The sequence below is a fragment of the Myotis daubentonii genome, chromosome 2, assembly GCF_963259705.1.
Source record: "Myotis daubentonii chromosome 2, mMyoDau2.1, whole genome shotgun sequence".
Taxonomy (NCBI): Eukaryota; Metazoa; Chordata; class Mammalia; order Chiroptera; family Vespertilionidae; genus Myotis; species Myotis daubentonii.
The window spans coordinates 31,856,450-31,880,399 of record NC_081841.1 but is presented as its reverse complement, the minus strand read 5'-3'; the positions used below and the strand labels follow the sequence as shown (position 1 = coordinate 31,880,399).

The 23,950-nt window shown below is 35.8% G+C and overlaps 1 protein-coding gene across 2 annotated transcripts in view; it reads right to left on the bottom strand.

The window, feature by feature from the left end:
• LOC132227358 (solute carrier organic anion transporter family member 1B3-like) overlaps positions 1-23,950 on the bottom strand; it is a 42,827-nt gene that overhangs the window by 11,773 nt on the left and 7,104 nt on the right. For both annotated transcript variants that reach the window (XM_059682337.1, XM_059682338.1), the window contains 9 exons: positions 20,363-20,504; positions 17,404-17,536; positions 13,793-13,911; positions 13,113-13,259; positions 12,609-12,707; positions 9,923-10,165; positions 5,916-6,080; positions 4,421-4,616; positions 183-348 (listed from right to left, as the gene is read on the bottom strand). In XM_059682337.1, the coding sequence (XP_059538320.1) occupies positions 183-348; positions 4,421-4,616; positions 5,916-6,080; positions 9,923-10,165; positions 12,609-12,707; positions 13,113-13,259; positions 13,793-13,911; positions 17,404-17,536; positions 20,363-20,504 (1,410 nt within the window). The remainder of the gene's footprint in view (positions 1-182; positions 349-4,420; positions 4,617-5,915; positions 6,081-9,922; positions 10,166-12,608; positions 12,708-13,112; positions 13,260-13,792; positions 13,912-17,403; positions 17,537-20,362; positions 20,505-23,950) is intronic.

Sequence of the window (23,950 nt, the reverse complement as noted above, 5' to 3'; positions counted from 1 at the left end):
AGTGTGGTGGTGGCCAGATGAAGGGTGGGTGGGGGCTGGGTGGAGGTTGGCAAAGGGAGGGAAATTGGGACATCTGTAATAGTGTTAACAATCAAAGTAAAGTTAAAAAAGAGAGAAATCTGACAAATAATTTGTAAATCAAATCTGTGATTCTGATTAGGGGAGAAGAGAAAAATACTCACCATAGATTTTTTATTGCCACTTGAAGATTTACATCCTGCTAGACAAGGTGATATGTAAGTTATTCCATTGTCCCCACAGACTGGTTCCCATTCAGTTTCATCACAATTGCAGTCTGAGTTGCAATACGAAAGTGGTACATTTATGTGAGATGACACTGGATTATTTCTGGAAAGATATGATAGACATATATCAAAAACAGAGGAGAAGAAGAAGAACAGAGGAAAAGAAGAAGGAGAAGGAGAAGGAGAAGGAGAAGGAGAAGGAGAAGGAGAAGGAGAAGGAGAAGGAGAAGGAGAAGGAGGAGAAGGAGAAGGCCTAACCGGTTTGGCTCAGTGGATAGAGCGTCAGCCTGTGGACTGAAGGGTCCCAGGTTCAATTCTGGTCAAGGGCATGTACCTTGGCTGGGGGCACATTCCCAGTGGGGGGTGTGCAGGAGGCAGCTGATTGACGTTTCTCTCTCATCAATGTTTCTAACTCTCTATCAGTCTCCCTTCCTCTCTGTAAAAAATCAATAAAATATATATTTTAGAAGAAGAAGAAGAAGAAGAAGAAGAAGAAGAAGAAGAAGAAGAAGAAGAAGAAGAAGAAGAAGAAGAAGAAGAAGAGGAGGAGGAGGAGGAGGAGGAGGAGGAGGAGGAGGAGGAGGAGGAGGAGGAGGAGGAGGAAGAGGAGGAGGAGGAGGGGGAGAAGAGGAGTAGGAAAGGGGGAGAGAGGGGAAGTGAAAAGAAGAAAAAGGAAGAGAAAGGAAGGAGAGAGGAGGGGAATAGAAGGGAGAGAGGAGAGAGGAGAAAGGAAGAAAGGGGAAATAAGGGAAAGCCATGTCCTTTAATTCGATAGAGAAATTTGATGAGCAATGAAGCCAAAATAGCAAAGTTTTATAGGACTTACTCACTTTTTCACCCTCCATCTTTACCCAGATATAATTTATGATAAAGATAAGGTAAAACAACAAAAAGAAAGCAAAGAGGATAGGTGAGATGTAGACAAGAGATTTTGTGACTCTATCAAGAAATTACTCATTAAATAAGTCACTTCATTTTTCTGTTACTCAGTTTCTCTTTAGCAAGGTAATGACATTAGATGAAGGTTCCTCCCAGCTCATTGTAAAGTCCTCCAAATCTGTGAATGTTATTTAACTAATTTGAATTTTAAATGTTATATTTTCATTACATAGGAAAATAATTTAACATGGTTACAGCAGAATCCCTAAGGATTAATTTTTTAAAAATCAAGAAAAAAACAATCTATTGAGAAAGACTAGAAACACTCCATTTATTTTTTAAATGAAACTACAACATCCTTTATATTGACTAACTGTAAAACATGGTTATATTTATAAAATATAATCTTTATTTTAAAATATACTTTATTGATTTTTACAGAGAAGAAGGGAGAGGATAGAGAGTCAGAAACATCGATGAGAGAGAAACATTGATCAGCTGCCTCCTGCACAACCCCTATTGGGGATGTGCCCCTAAGCAAAGTACATGCCCTTGACCGAATTGAACCTGGGGCCCTTGAGTCCGAAAGCTGATGCTCTATCCACTGAGCCAAACCGGTTAGGGCTAAAATATAATCTGAAAACATTGCTGAAATGACAAAACAGAACTCTTTGTAATTACTTTTCCACTTATAGATTTTTAAAACTATATTTTGGCTTTTGGTAAAATCTTGATAATAGATTGATAAACTATCTTTGAATGAAAATATAATTTACATAAAAAAGAAAAAAGTAGATTCTGAAATTCCAAAATTCTATTATCATTAATTTTACTAAAAAGCATCTTATATCCAATTCTGCTTGGGGACATACAACTGGAAGTGGTTAAATTTAATGATTAATGACCCAGTCCAGACATTGCAATCGAAACTCCTGTGTTCACATTAATTCTGCCATGTTAACAATGTAACTATTCTTTCTAAAATCAATTTTTTCATTTGTAAGTCATATATAATAGCATCAATCTCACGGGATTTTTTTTGGAAAAATATTAATTTGGCAGTTCTCAAACATTTTGTACTTAGTAGCTCTTCACACTCAAAAGTTTTGGGACTCTCAAAGTTTTTTGTTCAAGTGGGTATATATGTTGATATATACTCTATTTTCAATGCTAAGAAAACTTTAATGCATGAGAATACACAAGCACACATATCATTACCCATCAGACTGGTGTTATCATTGCATGTCTTGTAGGCTTAGAAAATATCACTATACATTCATGAGAACATGAGACTGGAAAAGACAAATACTGTCTTGGTATCATTTAAAAATTACTTTAAAATTTGTTGACACTAGAATAAGCTTTCAGGGACCCCTATAGACCCTCAGGCCACATTCTGAGAACCTCTGCACTAATTCATACTTTTAAAACTTACCCCAGTGGCTAGCATTTCATAAATGCTGAATACATTGGTTCTGTTGTTTACTATCATTAGACTATGAATTCCATGAGGGCATCGTCTTGACCTTTAAGAAAGCACTCGGCAAAATTTACTGATTGAAAAAAATCCCAGAGACTGTAGCTACCTTCTTTCAAATTATGGCACAGTTACTATACTTGTTTTTAGTGAACTGGCTAAAAGCTAAAGCCTGCCCCGGCAACCAGGGAGCCCTTGAACCAATGATGTGATGTGGTGCCATTCTGGAGGCATTGTAGGACTGCAGACAGGTCGTAGTTTATCTGAGTCTCAACTAATAAAAAAAGAGATTATAAGAGGGTTGGGCTGCATGATCACTACCATTCTTTTACTGTTAAAGTTTAATGTTGTAGGTACTCTGGAGCTTGACTTACTAGAGTGGGTGATGCTGTATAGAAATAATCAACCACAGTCAGGATTAGGAGGAAGTGGAGAGATAAATGCAAGGCTAGGTTGTCAAGCCTCCAAGAATACGCTGATGCTTAGGTAAGGAAATGTGGGGATATTTGACAAGTTAAAATTGATGCTTCATAGGATCCAGAGTGTAAAAGCTTTGAGTCAACAGTAAGGGTCACCAAGGAGCATGGTTATTAAACTGTGATTCAGGGATCCTGGCTTGTTGCTTGAATGTGAACCTTCCTGAGCTCAAGTTGTCGGCTGTATTTAGGAGATGATAAGAAATCTGCACAGGAATCTTGCCCTTGATTTGGGGTAGAAATACTTAACAATATTTGATAATAATAATAGAAATGAAAGGTTTTCTAGGATGTGATATGCAATTATATATAGGATGCTTATCAATTCTGTCAAAGTAGACATTACCAGAAGAAGCAGTATTAGTTTACAGAAATGGAGAATTCATTGGTACAATGTTTTCTTATAAAAGTAGTTGTTAGCCCTAACCGGTTTGGCTCAGTGGATAGAGTGTCGGCCTGAGGACTGAAGGGTCCCAGGTTCGATTCCGGTCAAGGGCATGTACCTTGGCTGCGGGCACATCCTCAGTAGGTGGTGTGCAGGAGGCAGCTGATTGATGTTTCTTTCTCATCGATGTTTATAACTCTCTATCCCTCTCCCTTCCTCTCTGTAAAAAATCAACAAAATATGTTTTTTAAAAAGTAGTTGTTAAACATAAAAATTAACTGCAGATACAGATAGTTCAGTTGCTTTTAGACAATGTCATTTGTATTCATCTCATGATCTATCCAAGATTATAACGGTTAAGACTAAGAATTTTGGAGTAAAAAACCCTAAAATTAAGTCAGAATCTGAACATTGCTAGCCATATAATCTGCATATCCTCTTAACCAGTGATGGCTAACCTATGACACGTGTGTCAGAGGTGACACATGAACTCATTTTTTTGGTTGATTTTTCTTTGTTAAATGGCATTTAAATATATAAAATAAATATCAAAAATATAAGTCTTTGTTTTACTATGGTTGCAAATATCAAAAAATTTCTATATATGACACGGCACCAGAGTTAAGTTAGGGTTTTTCAAAATGCTGACATGCCGAGCTCAAAAGGTTCGCCATCACTGCTCTAAACCTTGCTTTTCCTAACCATAAAATGGGGATAAAAGTGTCCATCACTCATTGTAAGCACCCCATACATGGTAACTATTATTATAAACTTTTTTAAAAGCAAGGAATAAAAAAAGATTTTTTTAATCTTAAAAATGTACTTTTTAGGAATTTGTAAGTTAGAAATTTCTCTCAAAAGGAAGTTTAGTTAAAATTATCATCTACCCTAGTTTCTTTAAAGTCTTTTACATTGAGAGTTTATACATTGTGCAACTGATATATTGATATATACAAACCCATCATAGGTCAAGGTTAGGCCAGCAACTGATTTGCTTTCACAGATTAGTGCAAAATTTAATAGGTAAAGTAGGAGTGTCAATACGTTGATAGAAAGTAAATATTTGGCAAGTCCAAGCAAGGTAAATTTGAATCTTTTAATGATATATCCTCCTGCAAACATTCCAGTGGCAATAGTTGGTATGGTTATGAATCCTAGAGATAAAAGAAAAAATAGTAATTATATACATACAGTTATTCTGGAATGTCTTTACATATGAAACGCAGTGTATATCAACCAAGTTCATTATAATCTCATTATTTCTTAAGACTGGCAGGCCTGGTTGGAAGTAGGGTACCAGTGTACCATATGGGAGAGATAAAAATGATTTTTTCTTGCCAATGCTGAGGGTTTTGTTTCCCCAACAGCAAAAGTGAGTGACTGAGAATATTTTTATGTCTGAACAGATACTTTCTATGAAATACTTTTTCCCTTGGAAAGCAACAAAACATCATCTTTCATGCCTATGAGACGTTCATCCTACCATCTAAAATCCTTCACATCTCCTCAAAACGAAGAGTTCCAGTTCTTAAAAACGCATACCAAATTTGCTCAGCATTTTAGAATTGATTACTTGAATTACTATCTCTTCTTTATTCATTCAAACACACATATACCCTGAAGTGATAAAAAGGCCTGTATACAGTATTAAACATGGTTGGTCCCTCTTATAAGTCTTCCCTTTCATTGTCCTTCAAGAGTTGTTAAATATGAAGACCACTCTAACAAAGAAAATTCAGGCTGGGAACATTACTGGGAACAAAATTAACTCTTACAGTTCAGACTTTTAAGTTCAATTTGAGCGTTATACGTAATTAATATTTTCTTGTTTATTTATGACCTACTCACATGCCACTTGATAAATTCAATTTAATTTATCAAATATTTATTAAGTTACTACTGTACTGGGTGTAGGTGAAAAATGATATAGGAAAGCCATTCCTTCATAAGCAAGTTTCACTATGTCATAGGAAATAGATATTGTAGCAAAAGACCCCTCTCTGCTATATGGTATTTGTTTTGAATTATGTAGACATCAATGATTTGTTTAAACTGCTTTTCTTTGGGAAACATCAATGTTCTATTTTTTGTAAGTAGCTGGATCCTGATTCAAAGTTCATGAATTATGAAAATATGATTACATTAAAAAGGATTTGTCTGTGGATTTCAGCACTACATTTTAAGATCCAATTATGCAGATACCATGTCTAAATGTTCCATTTACATGCAATTTTTTTCTTCAGGAATTTATCTATTCAAAAATAACATGAGATATCACTTCAAATACAGAACAAAGATGGCATCACAAAATGGACAAATTTGATATTTGCAAAAGAATAAATTGAAATTATATTTACTAAAATATGAAGTTGCCTTCACAACAAAATGTCACTTAGAACTCAATTACTTTGTAGTATATTGCTTATCAAGAAAACAGAGACAATGTGTCTTACCAAGCACTATGTTGGTCTCAGATGCTGACTGACCATATTGTTGTTCTATGTATTTGAAGACAAAAGTAATAATACCAATATAGGCACTGGATTGTATCAATGTCAAAATCAAAAATAAAACATATAAGGGATTGGTAAGGATGCTTTTTAAGGACTGTAAAAAACCTATAAAAACAGAAGTATAAAGAAAATACAATAATTAAGTTAAATATATATTAATACCTTAATTTTATAAATATGTTACATGACATTTAGTATTATACAAATAGATAGCACAGAAAGTCAGAATACCTGCCAATCCTATCAACAGTTTATTATATATTCTTTCCATTTTTTTCCATATAGGCATTTTTATTTAGTTAGTTCATTTTACCTAGATGGGATCATATATACATGTTGTTTGCAACTCACTTTGTTCACTTTGCATTTGGTTAGTTTTTGTCACTCAACCATACAACTACATACATGATCAATTAATTTATTCATTCATTCAACAAATATTTGGTTTTCAACTGGGTACCAGGCAATATGCTAGGTGCTCAAGAAACAAAAGTGAAGAAGACATGCAATGTCTCTTATTTATTAGCACTTAATAATATAATTACTATCTATATAATAAAAACCTAAGCGACCATTATGGCAGGATGACCAGAATGACCAGTCGCTATGATGCACACTGACCACCAGAGGGCAGATACTCAATGCATGTCAGTGTGCTCCCTCAAGAGGAGTGCTGCTCAGCCAGAAGCCGGGCTCATGGCTGGCGAGCACAGCGGAGGTGGTGGGAGCCTCTTCTGCCTCCACAGCAGCACTAAGGAGCAGTGAGCAGAGCGGTAAGGAGCAAGCAGGTGGGTGGTAAGGAGCCAAGGATCCCGGATTGCAAAAGGGATGTCTGCCTGCCAGGCCTAAGCCAGGGATAGGGCCTAACCCGGCAGGCGGACATCCCCCAAGGGGTCCCAGGCTGTGAGAGGGCGAAGGCAGGGCTGAGGGACCCCCCTAGTGCATCGATTTTGTGCACCAGGCCTCTAGTATTAACAATTGTTAAGTAGAAATTCACCTTAAAGATAGTATAATCCAAAGCTCACAGAAATAAGAAGACTAAGGTTCAAAAATAATAAAGATCTATTTAGAACCAGGACACAGATCTTTTGTTTCCTGGTATCAAGCTTTTCCACAATAAAATACTGCCTCAGTAAAGCTGGCACTATTATATATTACCTTTCTGAAGGTGCAAGGAAAGGAAAAGAATAATGATGTGTCTCAGGTGACATTTATGACAATAATAGTACAGCCACCTGTGCCTACAAATAGATGCATAACAAATTCATAACTTCTGTCCATGGCAAGAATGATGTGACCTGGATCTGTGATTAACCAGCTGTATTAGGAGCTAAAGTGGAAGGAGCTACATAACAAAACAGGAGAAAGCATCAGAGTCTAAAAATCCAAACCAGATATGGCTATTGAGAGATGAATGACATGGGCTTTGAAAGGTCTGTAGATCACTAATGGTTTTCATAAAATATAGTCTGAATCAAGCCTTCTTTCCAATGGCAACTAAAAAGTAGTTTCATCTGCTTATAATAAGAAAGGAGGGTGAGGGCAAAGGGTGTAGAAGAGGAAAAAAGAAAAGATAAGGAGATTTATAGCAGGAATAAATAATATTTAAAATTGTTAGGCCAAAATGCTAAACTTTTCTCCATGTGACTCCAAAATGACATGGATGCCTGATCTGCGAGGCATTCTAAATGAGTTGTGACATTGGGTCAAAAGAAATGAAGCAGATGAGTTCACCAAACCATTGAATTTTTGAGGTGGGTAGGAACTTGGGTGTTGTCTAGTCTGAACTTCCACACAATCATGATTCACTATGTATCTTCAATAGTTAGATCAATACAAGTGACATTAAGCTAACAACCTCAGAAAAAATTTTGCTCCATTTTTGGCTAATTCTTATTGTTTATTATTTTTTTTACAATTGTTTTTGTAATTAACTGAAATATTTCTTCATAAACAATTAGTCTTATTTCTATTAAAAACATATACAACAGCCCTAGCTGGTTTGGCTCAGTGCATTGGCCTGGGGACTGAAGGGTCTCAGGTTCTATTCCGGTCAAGGGCACATGCCCAGGTTGCGTGCTTGGTGCCCATTGGGGGGCGTGCAGGAAGCAGCCGATCAATGATTCTTTCTTATCATTGATGTTTCTAGCTCTCTCTCTCTCCCCTTTCCTTTCTGAAATCAGTAAGAAAAGCTTAAAAAAACCCAGTTATTTTATCTGTTCCTAGCAGCACATAATTAAGGACCTCTTTACTTTTATGATCACTATTCTATAAACACAATTGATAGTATAGATGATGTTTACAACTGTTCTATTTTTGCATATCCATCATCCTCTCCATTCTGTTTGGGCTCACAGTCAACCAAGTTCCTTATAGCCAATCCACTACTTCTCATGGCTTTGATTTGGTACAGTGGAAACAGCCTAGACCAAGTGAAATTTTCTTGGTATTCTATTTTTAGTGTGTATGTTAAATTTCAGAAACTTCTAACTCAGTGATGTGCTGGTAAATGTGTAACAACTGAGACTTGGGAAAGCCAGGCCTGATTTGTAGTATTTCCAAATTTCCAAAGTAATAAATGCTAAATTCTCCCATAATATCCAATATTAAGCTTCCAGGGTAGCTGAAAAACGAACAGTCCTCTCTCACAAGCCAATACAAGCTGGCTTCATCACACCATTGCTTTTGGATTAGAATGATGGAGAGGATAAAGTAACAGTAAAGAACTGGTGAGAGGGAGTGCTTGGGTACATCTGAAAATATTTAATTCACTTCAACTTTTAACTTGAAAAGGTTGCCAAGGGTTTAGGCATTGCCCTGCTTTGGTTTTTATATTCCATCATTTCTGTGCAATGTGAAAACTGCACTAACACCTCCTTGTTTCAACCACCTTGCTCAGAATGCTGCTAGGCATTGTCCAGGTTATTGCTCCTAACTTGTTTTCCATTAGCCCTCAGGGCTTATGTTAGAAAGGACCAGCACTATCAAATGGTGGCGGATCATTATCCACTTGACTGAGTTCGATAATTTTAACTACTACTATTGCTTCTGCTCCATTTTTAAATATTTATGTAAGCAAACTTCTGCTATATGATTATCAAGAAAAAAAGTCTTACTCTAATTATCTAGAGGGAAACCTCTGTCTTCCTTCTCCTTACTCCATCTCTCCATGTAACAATAGTTAACCTGCCCAATTTATAGGCACTCATAATTTCTTTTCTTAAAGAATATATTTTTACTTATTTCAGAGAGGAAGGGAGAGGGAGAGAGAGAGAAACATCGATGATGAAAGAGAATCATTGATCAGCCACCTCCTGCATGCCTCCTACTGGGGACTGAGCCTGAAACTTGGGCATATGTCCTGACTGAGAATCAAACCACGACCTCCTGGTTAATAGGCTGATGCTCAACCACTGAGCCACACAGGCCAGGTTCATAATTTCTCACATTTAACTTTATGATAGTACTTAAAGATTGTATTGCAAGTGTCTATATGCTTCTTGGTAGAATCCACTAGATTGTAAATTCTTGGAAAACAGAGGCAATATTCTATCACCAGGGCATAGTATGGTGCCTGGTACCATTTGTGAATAAGTGAATGAATGAATGACATATAACAGTCCTTTTAACCCTCATAGTGTACAGCTTATTATTTTGAAATGAATATATACTCTCTCGTTTTAGAAGCAACAGATATTTTTAGTCTTTGGTTGATTTCTCCCTGCTAAATACCACAAACCTAATCCTTTTCTCTTCAGAGAGTATATCATTGTTCAGAAAATATTTGCTAATCTTAGTAGGGATCTTAGAATAATAATTCAGCTCACTTTAGTGCAGAACAAAGCCAACTCTAGATGATTTGAGTATGACCTATTATTCTGGAATACTCATTCCTCCCTTTCACTGGGATTAACAATTCCAAGTGACAATAAATATGAAATACTTACCAGTTCTGTTTTCAGTCACCTTCTGCTCCTGGTCTATTGGAAAAGTCATTTGACTCCTTTCCTCATTTGTTTTGAACACGTGCAAAGATACTGAAACTTTCCTTTCTTTCTGTGGTTTATCCAGATTTTTGGGAAGGAAAAAGAATGGTATGGAAGACATAATGGATAATATTCCAGCAAAAAGGAAACTAAGCCACCAAGCACCAACCCAACGAGAGTCCTTAGGAGTTATTCTGATATTGCCTATAATAAAGAATTAGAATAGGACAATAAAAATTATTTTGAAATGCAGTAAATTCTGGGCAATAGTGGTAATGATTGATCTCCTCCATTGATAAACAAATAAACTATATTTTATCAGTTCTGAGACTCTATTTTCTTTTTTCATACTTTGTCATCTCTTTAATTAGGGTAAGCCCCAAATTTAATGGCATCATATGATTGCTGTTGTCCAGGAATCAGTCATGTCATTGCCTGAGCTGGTGTGAACTTGGTAGCTTTTCTGGTGACATGACTGGACAATTGCCATCATTGAACTTTTAAGCCTGCAAACCATTGAAATATCAGTTATGACAGGCATAGTATTCCTTGTTATTGTCTGAAAACTATTGGCACCATCTGCTGAGGTTAAGAAAGCACCAGCAATGATATTTACAGAACTTTTCAAGAATTTCTCACAGCCAATCATGGAGTTTCCTCCCTCCTCCTCCAGAAACCTGCATTTCCAACTCTTTGACAGCACAGCATTCATGAGTAAGATGTACACACTATATCTAAACAAATATAAATGAGCTATTTCAGCGAACATAAAGTAAACATTCTAAGTAGTAAGAAAGCACAACAGATACACACAAACCCAGACGCATGTACACACACATCATAGAAGTTAGAAGCACATTAATATTAGCACTACACGTGGATCTATCAGAAAACTTAGTGACATGAAAAAATATTGACTTTATTTAAAACTGTATAGAAATAAATTATCCATTCTATTTCATGAAGTAGCTTTCAAGTACGCACAGATCTGGGTTTAGAATTGATTTATATGGTAATATTGTTTCATATCAGCAACTCAGATTTTAGGAAACAATTGTAAAAGCAGTGACTCCATCTATATGCTAATTATTCATCTGTCAGAAATGTCTTTTGATAGCATTTTTCTTATTCTATCACTGGTCTACATACAGGAACTAGAAGTCACAATATAACTAAACATGGCCTATCGAAGTATTTTCCTTAGCTCACACACTGTCTTAAAAATTTAAAAAATTCTACAGAAAAATCTGGATTCTTTTGAAAACTAATCAGAATATCTAGTTAAGGCTAGATCCAAATTTCTGCATGAAAGAATAGCTTGAGGCTGAGTATATACTTTATCATATATTTACATCATAGTCATGGCTGGATAAGAAAGATGTAATAAGATCTAAGCATTCAGCGGTAGAAATGGAATCACCAGGAATTCTAAAATATTGTGAGTAGTGATTTCTGATTATAGAAAAGAGGTTACAAAATGATCATCCTACAGACTTTGACAATTTATTTCTGTATTCTTAGTGATAAAAACAATGATGTACGTGGAGGTGTATGAGTAGAAAGGTACAGAATGTGAACCTAAACTCTAATTACATTTCCAAAATAAATGTACAACATTTCAACAGATACTGGCTTTAGCTTTATATTATAAAACACTTTCAATTTTGTGGTTATTGTTGGCCTACTATGATGTCTACTCCATTATGGAAATGAGTCCTTTGATCTCCTTGGAGATCTGTTCAAGTCCTGGTGAGATAGAAAATAAGATTTGTTTATTCACAAACACTAATTACTTATTATATGTGAAGTCAGAGACCATCCTGATATGTTCTAAAAGAGATGATAGGTAAGTGCACTAATGTTTATGGCTAATTGCATAAAGGATACAATAAGGCATGCTCTTGATGACTAATAGGGGCACTGAACTTCGGGCCATATGGTTTCTCTGAAGAGGGTGTAGTAAGTTTTCTCTGAACAGAAGCCACAATTTGGAAAAGATTTTAAGAACTATTCAAATAGAAAATGGAGAGAAGGTTTTCCAAGGATAAATGCAGGGAGGTGATATTACAGGGCATATTTGAGAAACCTGCCATTATGCAATTATTTTGGATAAACTAATCTTAAGCAAGTTTATTACAATAATTTTTATTATATACTTAGTGGTAAAAGTCTGGTTTAGACAGGAGATGAATTTTATTTTTATTCTGGTTATTTATTTTTTTAAAAGGAATGGGTATTTTATTTTTTTTATTTTTTTGTTCATCCTCACCCAAGAATATTTTTCCATTGATTTTTAGAGAGAATGGAAGAGAGAAAGGGGAAGACAGAGAGAAATATGGATGTGAGAGAAACACATTGATTGGTTGCCTCCTGCATGAGCCCTAACCAGGGCCTGGGCTGGGGAGGAGCCTGCAACTGAGGTATGTGCCCTTGACTGGAATCGAAACCGGGACCCTTTGGTCCACAGGCTGATGCTCTATCCACTGAGCCAAATCGGCTACGGCTATTCTTGTTATTAATACATTTATTTCCTATCTGTAACTTCTGATTGTCAGCAAGACTATTGAAAGAATTAATTAAATTAATTTGGAATGATGTCCTGTACTTGGAAAGCATTATCATGTTACCTTGTTCTGATTATACTTACTCAGATCTACATATCCAATATCCACATACATTTTAGAAAACAGAGATCCCACTGTAAAGCCGAGGATTGGACCAATCATTCCTATTGCAAACAAAGTACCTGAAAACATTACAAAACTATTTTATTAGATGCCAGAAAAGCATGGTTATTATTCAATGTTCTTAAAAGTAACATTATGCAATACATTTTTTCCAAATAAAACTTTTAATAAATAAAAGAATGACTGATGGTGATTTCCAGGGGAGGGGGTTTAGGGGAGGTGGAGGAGAGTTTGGGGGGATATATGGTGTGGAAGGAAACTTGACTTGGGGTGATGAGCACAAATACAACATACAGATGATACATTATATAATTGTGCACCTGAAACCTGTATAATTTTGTTAAGTAGTGTCACCCCAATAAATTTAATAAAAAGTGAAAAAAGAATAAATTAAGAAACCCTATTATTTCAATGGTAGACCCAAGGAAAATAATCATAAAAACTAATATTGTTCTGTACATTACCTATATAAAAAGAAGTCTCTCCTTCTTTAGCAAAATCGTCCAGGTAAGAAATCCCCAAGGGTTGTATGGGGCTTTCCCCAATTCCACGAAGTAAATTGCCCATTAGGACATATACCCATGTATATGAGTCAGATTCCTTTTCCCAACCTATGTAGGCAAGAGAGTGTTTTATTTTAATCAGATATTCATATTTTTGTTCTTTACAATATTGAAAATTAACATCCAAAGAGTTATACATTCCCAGCAAAACATAAATGTATCTTTTTCTCTACCTCATTTATTTTTATTTTTAATCTTTTCATACTAGACAGAAAACCCTTTAATGGGTGTTATAATTTATAATTATATATTATGATTTGTGTTGTAATAGGTAAAAAAAATCTTGGTGTAACAATTTCCAATTTTTTCACAGAAAGTAAAGTACCATTTTAATTTATATATTCACTTCCCTCTTTATTTTAAATGCACATATTTTGCCTACTTCCTACCAAAATATTACTCTTTTTATTTTTCTAAAAGCTCTTTATGTATAATATATTAACACTATTGTAAAATGCAAGTGTTTTTTCCTATTTTTTAAATCAATTTTGCTAATCATTTCTACAGATGTAATTAAGTTGATAAATTTTAGAATATTTATTAGTGATGCTAATATTCACTAGTGTTAATTCAATCCTTACCTTTTCCCTCTTTCTCGGGTGATGTTTTGAGTAACACATTTTGACTAATTGAACAGGTTGGTAAGCTTGATGTTAAGTTCTCTAGTGGATTAATAAAGGCTTCTTTAGAATACCTGTAACTGTAAGAAAATCACTAGATTTAACTTTTTAAAATGTCTATTGATGAGAGAGAGAGAGAGAGAGAGAGAGAGAGAGAGAGAGAGAGAGAGAGAAACATCAATTCACTATGCCACCCACCTATGCATCTATGCATTCATTGATTGACTCTTACATGTGCCCTGACTATGGCTTGAACCCGAAACATTGGCATATCAGGAGACAGCTCCAATGAATTGAGCTACCGGGGCAGGGCCTAGATTTAAATTTTTGTTTAGCTACTAAATATTTTTACTTTCCCCAGAAATACAGAGAAAATTTTCTCTTTATTTGCACCACTCTCTCCTCCAAATAATCTGAATTCAATCTGAATTCTTTTTGTCAACTTCTCAGCTTGTATTTGAGGTGATGAATGAAAGTGAAATGGGGGTGTTCTCTAAGCAATAGCATTTACTACTCTTCAGGCAAGGATTGTCATGTTACTACCATCCCAGGAGTATTTATAATCTGGTGAAGGTGTGAAATACCTTGGTTTTATCTTAAAAAACAACAACCCTCTTACTGAATCTTCCATCCCTTTGAATCATCTTCAAAGATAGTCACAATTTAAACTATCTAATAAACTTTATAACATTTAATAAACTTTAGAACAGTTTTTTTCCAAATCAATCTGTAATACATACTAACTCATCTACATTTTCTATAAATAATTTGTTATATTTTCTTTCATGTACACTCACACACACACACACACACACATACATACACATGCACATACCTACACACACACTATCATAAGCCTGACTCTTCAATCTTAGTTTAAAAAGTTCTAATTCATTTGATGTGGAAGAACTTAAGAATAACAGTGATAGAGTTAGAATGGGGACACATGCTGATATCCAAAAACAGGGAGGCACCTCATGAGCTCCCAGGACAGCCTACTATATGCCAGGTATTATACTCAGCTCCAACAAACAAACAGAACAAACAAACAAAGAAACATAGAGATAAATCACAGTTTTTATCCTTGGGGAATTTGACACTCTCTAAGATGAGCATATATGGTACAAATGATAAATTTAATACACCAGATCCTGAGTTGTCACAAGAAAAATGGGATGATATACTTTACTTGAGGTCAAAGGGAGTGGATTAGAGAAGACTTCTCAGTGAGGATGACATGTGAGATAAATCTTGAAGATGGGAAAGAGTTAATTAACTTTATCTAGTTAATAGCTAGATAAAGTATTCAAGATAGTAAGAAACACCATGTGCAGAGGTATGACTTATTAGGGCATATTTGAGAAACTGCAGGCCTGGAATGTGATATTGGATCATGGGGAGCAGTGTACAATGAAGTGAGGAAGTTCAATGAGCAACCTGTATATGTAAATGAGTATAGATACTAATCCACAGAGGAGAAGTATTCAATATTTTTGACTGTGACCAACAGTAAGAAATGCATTTTGTATCACAATCACAATATATACATATGCACACACACAGTACACACTAACAACTGAAAGTTTCAATCAACAGTATTTGTTTCTATTCACATTGTATATTCTTCTATTCTAGTTTATTCAATTCGATCCTATCCTATTGTTGGTTTCAATAATTAATCGAATCAATTTTTTGGTCCACTAGTAGTTCAGAATCTGAAATTTAAAAAAACACTGTTCTAGAAATTGGGAGTTTTAAACAGAAAAAAAGTAATTAAATTTGCATTTTAAAATGAATACTGTAATACAGAATATGAGTTAGAATGGTGGATAGACTGGTAGCAAAAAGCCAGGCCAGAAAGGAGGGAAGCCTCAAGTAGATTTGGGACAATGGGATGAAAGGATGGTACAACTTTGACAGATAGATAGAATAAGCAAGATTTTGTGAACACTGGTCATTTGTGTTGAAATAAAGAAAAAGTCTAGGATGAAGCCTTTGACTTTGGTTTGAGTTTCTTTGTGGGTAAATATGAGTCATGGAAAGCGTGAATGTGAAAAATCCGAGCTGATTTTGGTACAGGGATGAATTCAGTTTTTAATATATGGATGGGAAATGCTTGTAGGGTGTTAAATTGGAGATGCTCATGAGGTGGTTGATTATATAGATCTTGAGTATAAGGAAAAGTCACCATGCATAGATGATAGTTGCATTTAATGCATACAATCCATATGAATCATCTAGAATGAAAAGTGAAAGAGATTGAAGAGGGAATTTAGGGGATAACTGACAGTCTGGTGTCAGCAGCTGAAGAAAAGGATGTGCATGATGAAGAAACCACAAAGACAGGAAATAAATCAAGAGAGAACAATACAGGGCAAATCAGAAGGAGAAGTACCAGGAAGAAGAAGGTGCTTATGAAAGTCAAATATGGGGGTGGGAGGGAGGGGAAGGAGTTAATATGGAACCAAAGGCATGATTGTTGGCTTTGGCAATGAGTAGGTAATTAATGTCTTTAGCAGAAACTGCTCATTGTCTCTCAATAGCCATTCTTCTCTCTTTCCATTGTAATAGAAGGTGGGATTCTTAGCTAGTAGCATGCCAACTTGGAATAAAGTCTATTTTTTCTAATGTCTTCATATCTGGATATGAAATGTAAATAAGTTTGGGCCAATGTGAAGTCAGTAGAAGTGCTGTGCTTCCGAAAACATTCCCTAAGCCCCAGGCTCTGTGCACTCTCTTTCTTCTCCTTGTCTTCCCCTTCCTCTGTCCTGTTGCCTGAAACAAGGTTGCCACAATTTGGACCATTGCAGAGCAATATGATAAAAAGAGGCACGGACTTGCCATCCCTGCGACAGCTACATTAACTTTGTGTGAAAAATAAACCTCTATCTTATTTAACCCATCCCTATTTTAGGTTTGCTGTTGTTAGCATCTGACTCTAGGCTTTTATTTTTATTTATTTATTTATTTATTTATTTATTTATTTATTTATTTATTTCAGAGAGGAAGGGAGAGAGAGATAGAAACATCAATGATGAGAGAGAATCATTGATTGACTGCTCCTGCATGCCCCCTATTGGGGATTGAGCCCACAACTCAGGCATGTGCCCTGACTGAGAATTGAACCATGACCTCCTGGTTCACAGGTTGATGCTCAACCACTGAGCCACTTTGGCCAGGCCTGACTCTAATCTTAACTACACAGTCATCTTAGGAAGAATAATGGCTATGGTACAGGGGAAACCCATACTGCAGTAGGTTGAGTGGTGAAGTTTATTGAATATATAAAATCTTGTAGGCAAAGGTGTGAATATGCTATACTAAAAAGTCATACAGATCTTACTTATTTCCAATAAAAATGTACTTTCTTCAATGCTATTTACATTTCAAATTCAGTGAAAGCCAGGGTATTTAATGCAATGAGTACTATTACATGAAAAAAACACTCCATTTCTACACATATTTAGTGGGTATTCCCCTCAAAAGGTGACTTCTTATCTAAAAGGAAAAAAATTCTACCATTAATTTACAAGTAAGTGATAATTAATGGCCCAGAGCTATTTAACACTTACTATCCCATGAAGAAATGTGGTAAAGCAGTCAAAATACTTCCAATGCCCATAATGAAACAACCAATTCCAATTATTTTTGGTCTGTGTAGTTTAGATCCAAAGTAACTCACAAATACAATCACAAACAAATTTCCTAGAAAGAGGACAACATTATTTTTATATGTTCACTCTAGCAAACAGCGAGTCTAATCTTATGCTCAGTAGAATGGAAGGCCCCAGAATGAACACACATAGAGCATAGGACATGGTATCACCCCTCAAAGATATGAGGGATGCAATTTAATTGAGAAGATGAAACGACTTATTCACTGTAAAGTTTTATGGTATCAATAATAAGTAGAATAGGTTTCAGATACAAAAAAAAGCTCTTGACTTACTTGCAATATTAGTGAAGCAATATTTTATTGCAGAATTTGGAGTTAACTGGATTGCACTGGAATGAAGAAAAATGAAGAAAAACTTTCTGACCTGAGGGAAAGGTATTCATTCATGCATTTATTTGTTCACTCTAGCATTCTTGAAATCCCAATTAAATACTTGCCATGGTGTAGGGATCCAGAAATATACAAAAATGAACCATGATATCTGTCTGTCCTCAAGATGTGTACATACCAGTGATGAAAACATACAAATAGACAGATGTGCTGTTAGACTACAGAAAGGGGGAACTTAAATTAATTAAGGGTTTCACAAAAGTTTCTTGGAGGAGGGGTCAGGAGATTGAATACTGAGTATAAATTATTTACATTAAAAAGGGGGGAAAAGAGCATTCCGAGTGGAGGGAGTCACAACCAATTCTGATCCATCTGAGCTACAAGTATAATAACAAACAAACAACAACCAAGAATTACTGAACATTTGATGAAAAAAAAAATAGCCTGAAATAAAAGCCACCAAAATGAACTGGCAGATAAAGTAACCTGTGAGGAAATAGTTAAATAAAAAAACTAAAAAGAGGAGAAACTGGAAAAAAATCTATTTAGTATTTTAGAGTTACATGGATATCCATAAAAGAAGAACTGAAAGGCTAAAAATAGTAAGAGAATAATAAAGTATTATAAATTTAAAATATCATTAAAATGCACTTGTTGGGGCCTGATAGGATAAGACGAGAGACAGCATCAAATAATATTGTTGGAACATAAAGATAAAAAGGTAGAATTTTAGAAAGAAAAATTTAAAGAAAAATAGCCAGAAAATTTAATATTCATCATATATATGCTTCAGAAGAAAATGGAGGGGAAGAAAGAAATGTAAAATTGTAAAACAAATTCAGTGAAGTGAACGAAGTCTCAAGCCTTCAGATGAAAATTTCTCCACCATAAATAAAGTAAAAGCCATAATCCTGGGTGTATGCTGGTAAAATTTCTGAAATTCAGGAATAAAGAGAAGGTACCTGTCGGTGCATGACAACGATACTGGTAATGATTTATCATACAACATTAGGCATATAAAACAGTAGATAAATGTTTTTAAATGTTCTGAGGAAAAATAGATTTTGAACTTTTAATTATATACTCAGACAAATTATTGCTTGAATATGATAGTAAAATAAATACATTTTCCAACAAGCAAGGCCTCAGAAAATGTCATGTGTTCAAATATTTCTGGAAAGTATAACTTCATGAAAATAATCTTCAGAAAAAAATAAACATGAGATTTGAAGTCATAAGAGTCGAGAAACATTATTAAGCAGAGAAACCAGTAAAACTTATATCCAACTCAAAATAAGTGCTGTTAAACAGCTACAAGGCTTAACTAAAATATTAAGAATCAATTCTGCAATAAAAAGAGACATACAGTAAATTGGAATTTAAAGAGACATACAATAAATTAGACCAACAGACTAATATTAACATTCTAGATGGTGTTACTAAACCAGGGAGGTGAGAGTGAAGGATATTTTGGGTATAATATCCTCTGGATCATGAAAAGTCAGAATTCATAACAAAAAGATAGATGTGTCTTCCTTCATAGAATTATTTTTTACTCAATATTTAAATATTGTAGGCCTGATGCACAAAATTTGTGCAAGGGTCTTGGCCACCGCCACTGCAGCTGCTGCCTTGGCCCCCACCTGCGGCCATGGTGGCTGCCTCTGCCTTGGGCCTCGCCCGCTGCTGCCCTCGCAGCCCTGGCTTCGTCCTGAATGTCGTCTGGAAGGATGTCCGGAAAGACGTCTGGTCTAATTAGCATATTATGCTTTTATTATTGTAGACATTTTAAAGTTAAAAGATAAACAACAAATTGTAGAAAATATTTGTAATCTATACAACAGACATAACTTTAAAGTCCTTTTAAGTTATAAACAGTGAGAAAAAAAGGAAAAATGGGCAGAGGCAATGAGCTCTAATTTATAAAATAAATAATATAGTGTTCAATAATTATATGAAACCCTTTACTATGAGAGAAATCCAAATCAAAAGGAAGACAACAAAACAAAGGACTGAAAAAAGACTTTTAACCCCAAATTTTATACTCAGTTAAACAGTAGAAACTTAACAGAGGTTCTTCTAAAGCTGTTCTTCCCTCCTCAAATAATCAAAAAATAATTCTCTCTCCAATGAAAAAAAAAAAAAAACAACTTTTTTTTCCATTAGGGAATCTTGAGAGAGGGAAGGTAAAACCCTGAAAAGTACTTGTTTGTAAGTAATGAGATCGTGTAGATCAGGGCTTTTCAACCTCTGTACTGTTGACATTCTGGGATGGATGTCAATGTTGGGGCTGCTCTGTGCACTGTAGGATGTTCAGTAGCATTCCTAACTTTTACTGCAAGATGCCATTGGCAACCCCTCCCCCCTCAGCTATGACAACCCAAAATGTCTCCAGATGTTGCCAAACTGGCTCGAGGGGCAAATTTATCTGTGATTGAAAACCAGTGGTGAAGTGCATATATGAAAAGTTTTTACCTCTGCAAACCTGGTTACTAAGTAATAATCGAAAGAGAAATAAAAATTACCAATTTCAAAGCTTCCATCAATGAAGCCAGCAACAGAAGATGTTATGTCAAATCTCCTTTCTATTTGGGTGATGGAACTTTTCATAATGGCTCCACTTAGTGCCCTAGAAATAAAGGTGAATGAGAGGGCTGCCAAGAACACCTAAGAAAAAGCAGAAGGGAAAGGAAAAATGCTTACTCACAGAACTACACGTTTATATGTTAATTACAATAGCCTTTCCTCTTTACTTAAAACATTATTTTATCATAAAAAACATACCTTCCTTTCCTCTGTACCAACTGGTACTTCTTAGTCTTTTTTCAGTATAATGTTAGCATCACTATACTAATAAAGCATCATTTTCTAACATGATTACAACATCAGATTTTTAAATTAATGTCATGAACTGATTGATAAGAAACTAGATAATGGTCTGAGATGGCTATGATGATAAGCTATTATTCCCAAAATGAATAGCATAGGCCAACTTTGAGGATAAAGGCTACATGTTCTCAAACATAGCACTACCAGGAAAGCCAGATGAAAAAGTGGAAAGTTTTCATTTGTTAAACACCACTATTATTGGATAAATACAAATTAAAATGAAGGAAACAAAGAAGTATATTTAATATTTTAAAAGTATTTTTAACCTCAGAGATTGTAGATGTTTTATTTTCAATTACATGTTAACAAATTTTATTGGTTCATCCTTCTTACAGTCCATATTCATACTCTTAAGTAAGTTTCTTTTGCTTCTAGTATGAAAATCTAATCTTGTTATGGATTACATGTTTTTATCCCCCATTCAGTTCATATGTTGAAACCATAATCTCCTTATCATTTGGAACTCTCATGATAAGATTATTGTCCTTATTAGAGATTGCTTCTCTCTCTTCCCTTGCCATGTAAAGACCCCCCCAAAAGATAACCATCTGAAAATCAGAAAGTGGGTTTTTCTCACCAGAACCCAGCCATGTTGATACTCTGATCTCAGACTTCCAATCCCAAGAACTGTGAGAAGTCAATTTAAATTGTCTAAGCCACTGAGCCTACAGTATTCTGTTAGAGCGGGTCATGCTGACTTAGACAAGTCCTTCTCATTACCTCCTATACTACCAGTGGTAGATACCACCCTGTCTAGCATGGATTATTGCATTAGCCTCCTAATAGATCTTTCTGCATCTGTTCTCATCTACAGATGAGAAATTGGAGTGAGAAATTCCTCTTCTCAACACGGTATCTAGAAAAAGTCTTCCTAACTGAAAATTAGATCATGCCAACACTCCATTTCCTTCCACCCCAGTCAGAGGAATTTCTAGTCTTTCCAATGGCCTCTAGCACCCTCAATAACCTGGTCTCCCCCACTGAATATCTTCTCCCCACAAATACTCCTTTTTACCTTTCTAATCTTATGCTCTGTTTCTCTCCCTTCCTTCCTCTCTCTCTAAAATTAATAAAAACATATCCTCAGGTGAGAATTAAAGAGAGAGAGAGAGAGAGAGAGAGAGAGAGAGAGAGAGAGAGAGCGCCCCAGAGAGCTTTCATGCTATTTTTCCAACATATAAAGACACAATGAGAAGATACCTATCTATGAATAAAGAAGTGGACCATTGTGTAGATATACCATCTACACCAGGGGTGGGCAAACTTTTTGACTTGAGGGCCACAATGGGTTCTTAAACTGGACCGGAGGGGCAGGAACAAAAGCATGGATGGAGTGTTTGTGTGAACTAATATAAATTCAAAGTAAACATCATTACATAAAAGGGTACGGTCTTTTTTTTTTTTTTTTAGTTTTATTCATTTCAAATGGGCCGGATCCGGCCCGCTGGCCGTAGTTTGCCCACGGCTGATCTATACAATGGAATACTATGCTGTTGTAAAAAACAAGGAATTCTTACCATTTGCAACAGCATGGAAAGAACTGGAGAGCATTATGCTAAGTGAAATAAGCCAGTCAGAGAAAGGTAAATATCACATGATCTCATTCATTTGTGGAATATAATGAACAACATAAACTGATAACAAAAACAGAACCAGAGACATAGAAGCATAGATCAGATCATCAAACCTCAGAGGGAAGTTAGGGGAGGGTGGGGGAGAGATTAACCAAAGGACTTGTATGCATGCATATAAGCCTAACCAATGGACACAGACACCAGAGGGGTGACAGCATGAGTGGGAGTTGGAGGGACAATGAGGGGATAAGGACACATATGTAATACCTTAATCAATAAAGAAAAAATAGTGGACCATTGCCAGCACATTGATCATATACTTCTCAGCCTCCAGAACTATAAGAAATAAGTATTTGTTACTTGAGCCATTGTATTTTTTTTTATAGCTGCCTGAATAAGTGGGAAAATATATTCTATGTAAATAAGAACCTAAAGAGAATAGGGGTAGCAATAGTTATATCAAAAAATATATTTTAAGAAAAAAACCATCACAAGAGAAAAAGAAGAACATTATCTATACTAATAAAAGGGTAATATGTTAATTAGACTGAGAGACCTTCTGGACGTCCTTCTGGACAAAGCCATGGTGGCAGGGCCAACTCAGAGGTAGTTAAGGGCAGGCCAGGAGGGGAGGGCAGTTGAGGGTGAGCACTCTAGCAGGGGGCTCCAGTTGGGGGTGATCAGGCCAGCAGGGGAGCACAGTTGGGGGTGAGAGGCCAGCAGTGGGGGGCAGTTGGGGGTGATTAGGATGGCAGTGGGGAGCAGTTGGGGGTGAGCAGGCTGGTGGGAGGCAGTTGGGGTGAGCAGGCTGGCAGTGGGGGGCAGTTGGGGGTGAGCAGGCCAGCAAGGGGGCTGTTGGGGGCAAGCATGGCCGGCAGCCAGAGGTCCCAGATTGTGAGAGGGATGTCCGACTGCCAGCTAAAGCCCGATTCCACAGGGATCGGGCCTAAACTGGCAGTCGGACATCCCCCGAGGAGTCCCAGATTGGAGAGGGTGCAGGCCAGGCTGAGGGACACCCTTCTCCTCCCCCCCATCCCATGCATGAATTTCTTGCACTGGGCCACTAGTATAATAATAAAGGGTGAATTTATTAGGACGTTATAACAACTATAAATATACATACACCTCACATTAGAATACCCAAATAGATGAAGCAAACACTGACAGAACTAAAGATAGAAATGGAAACACAATAAGAGTAAGAGATTCATACCCTATTTTCAATAGGAACAACCAGACAAAAAATCATAAGGAAACATTGGACTTGAACAACACCATAAGCCATTGGACCTAATTGAACTTAGATATATACAAAACACTCTACCAAGCAGCAGCAGAATATACATTTTTCTCAAGTGCAAATGAAACATTCTCCACGAGAGACCGCATATTAGATCACAAAACAGTCTTAAAAATTTAATAAGATTGAAATAATATAATGTATCTTTTCTGATCACAATGGAATAAAACTAGAAATCAATAGCAGGAGGAAGTCAGGAAAATCCACAAATATGTGGAAATTAACAACACACTTTTAACCTATGGATCAAAGAATGAACCACAAGAGAATTTTGGAAGTACTTGAAAAGAAAATGAAAATACAACAAATTAAACCTGGGATATAGGAAAAGCAGGACTAAGGGGAAAATT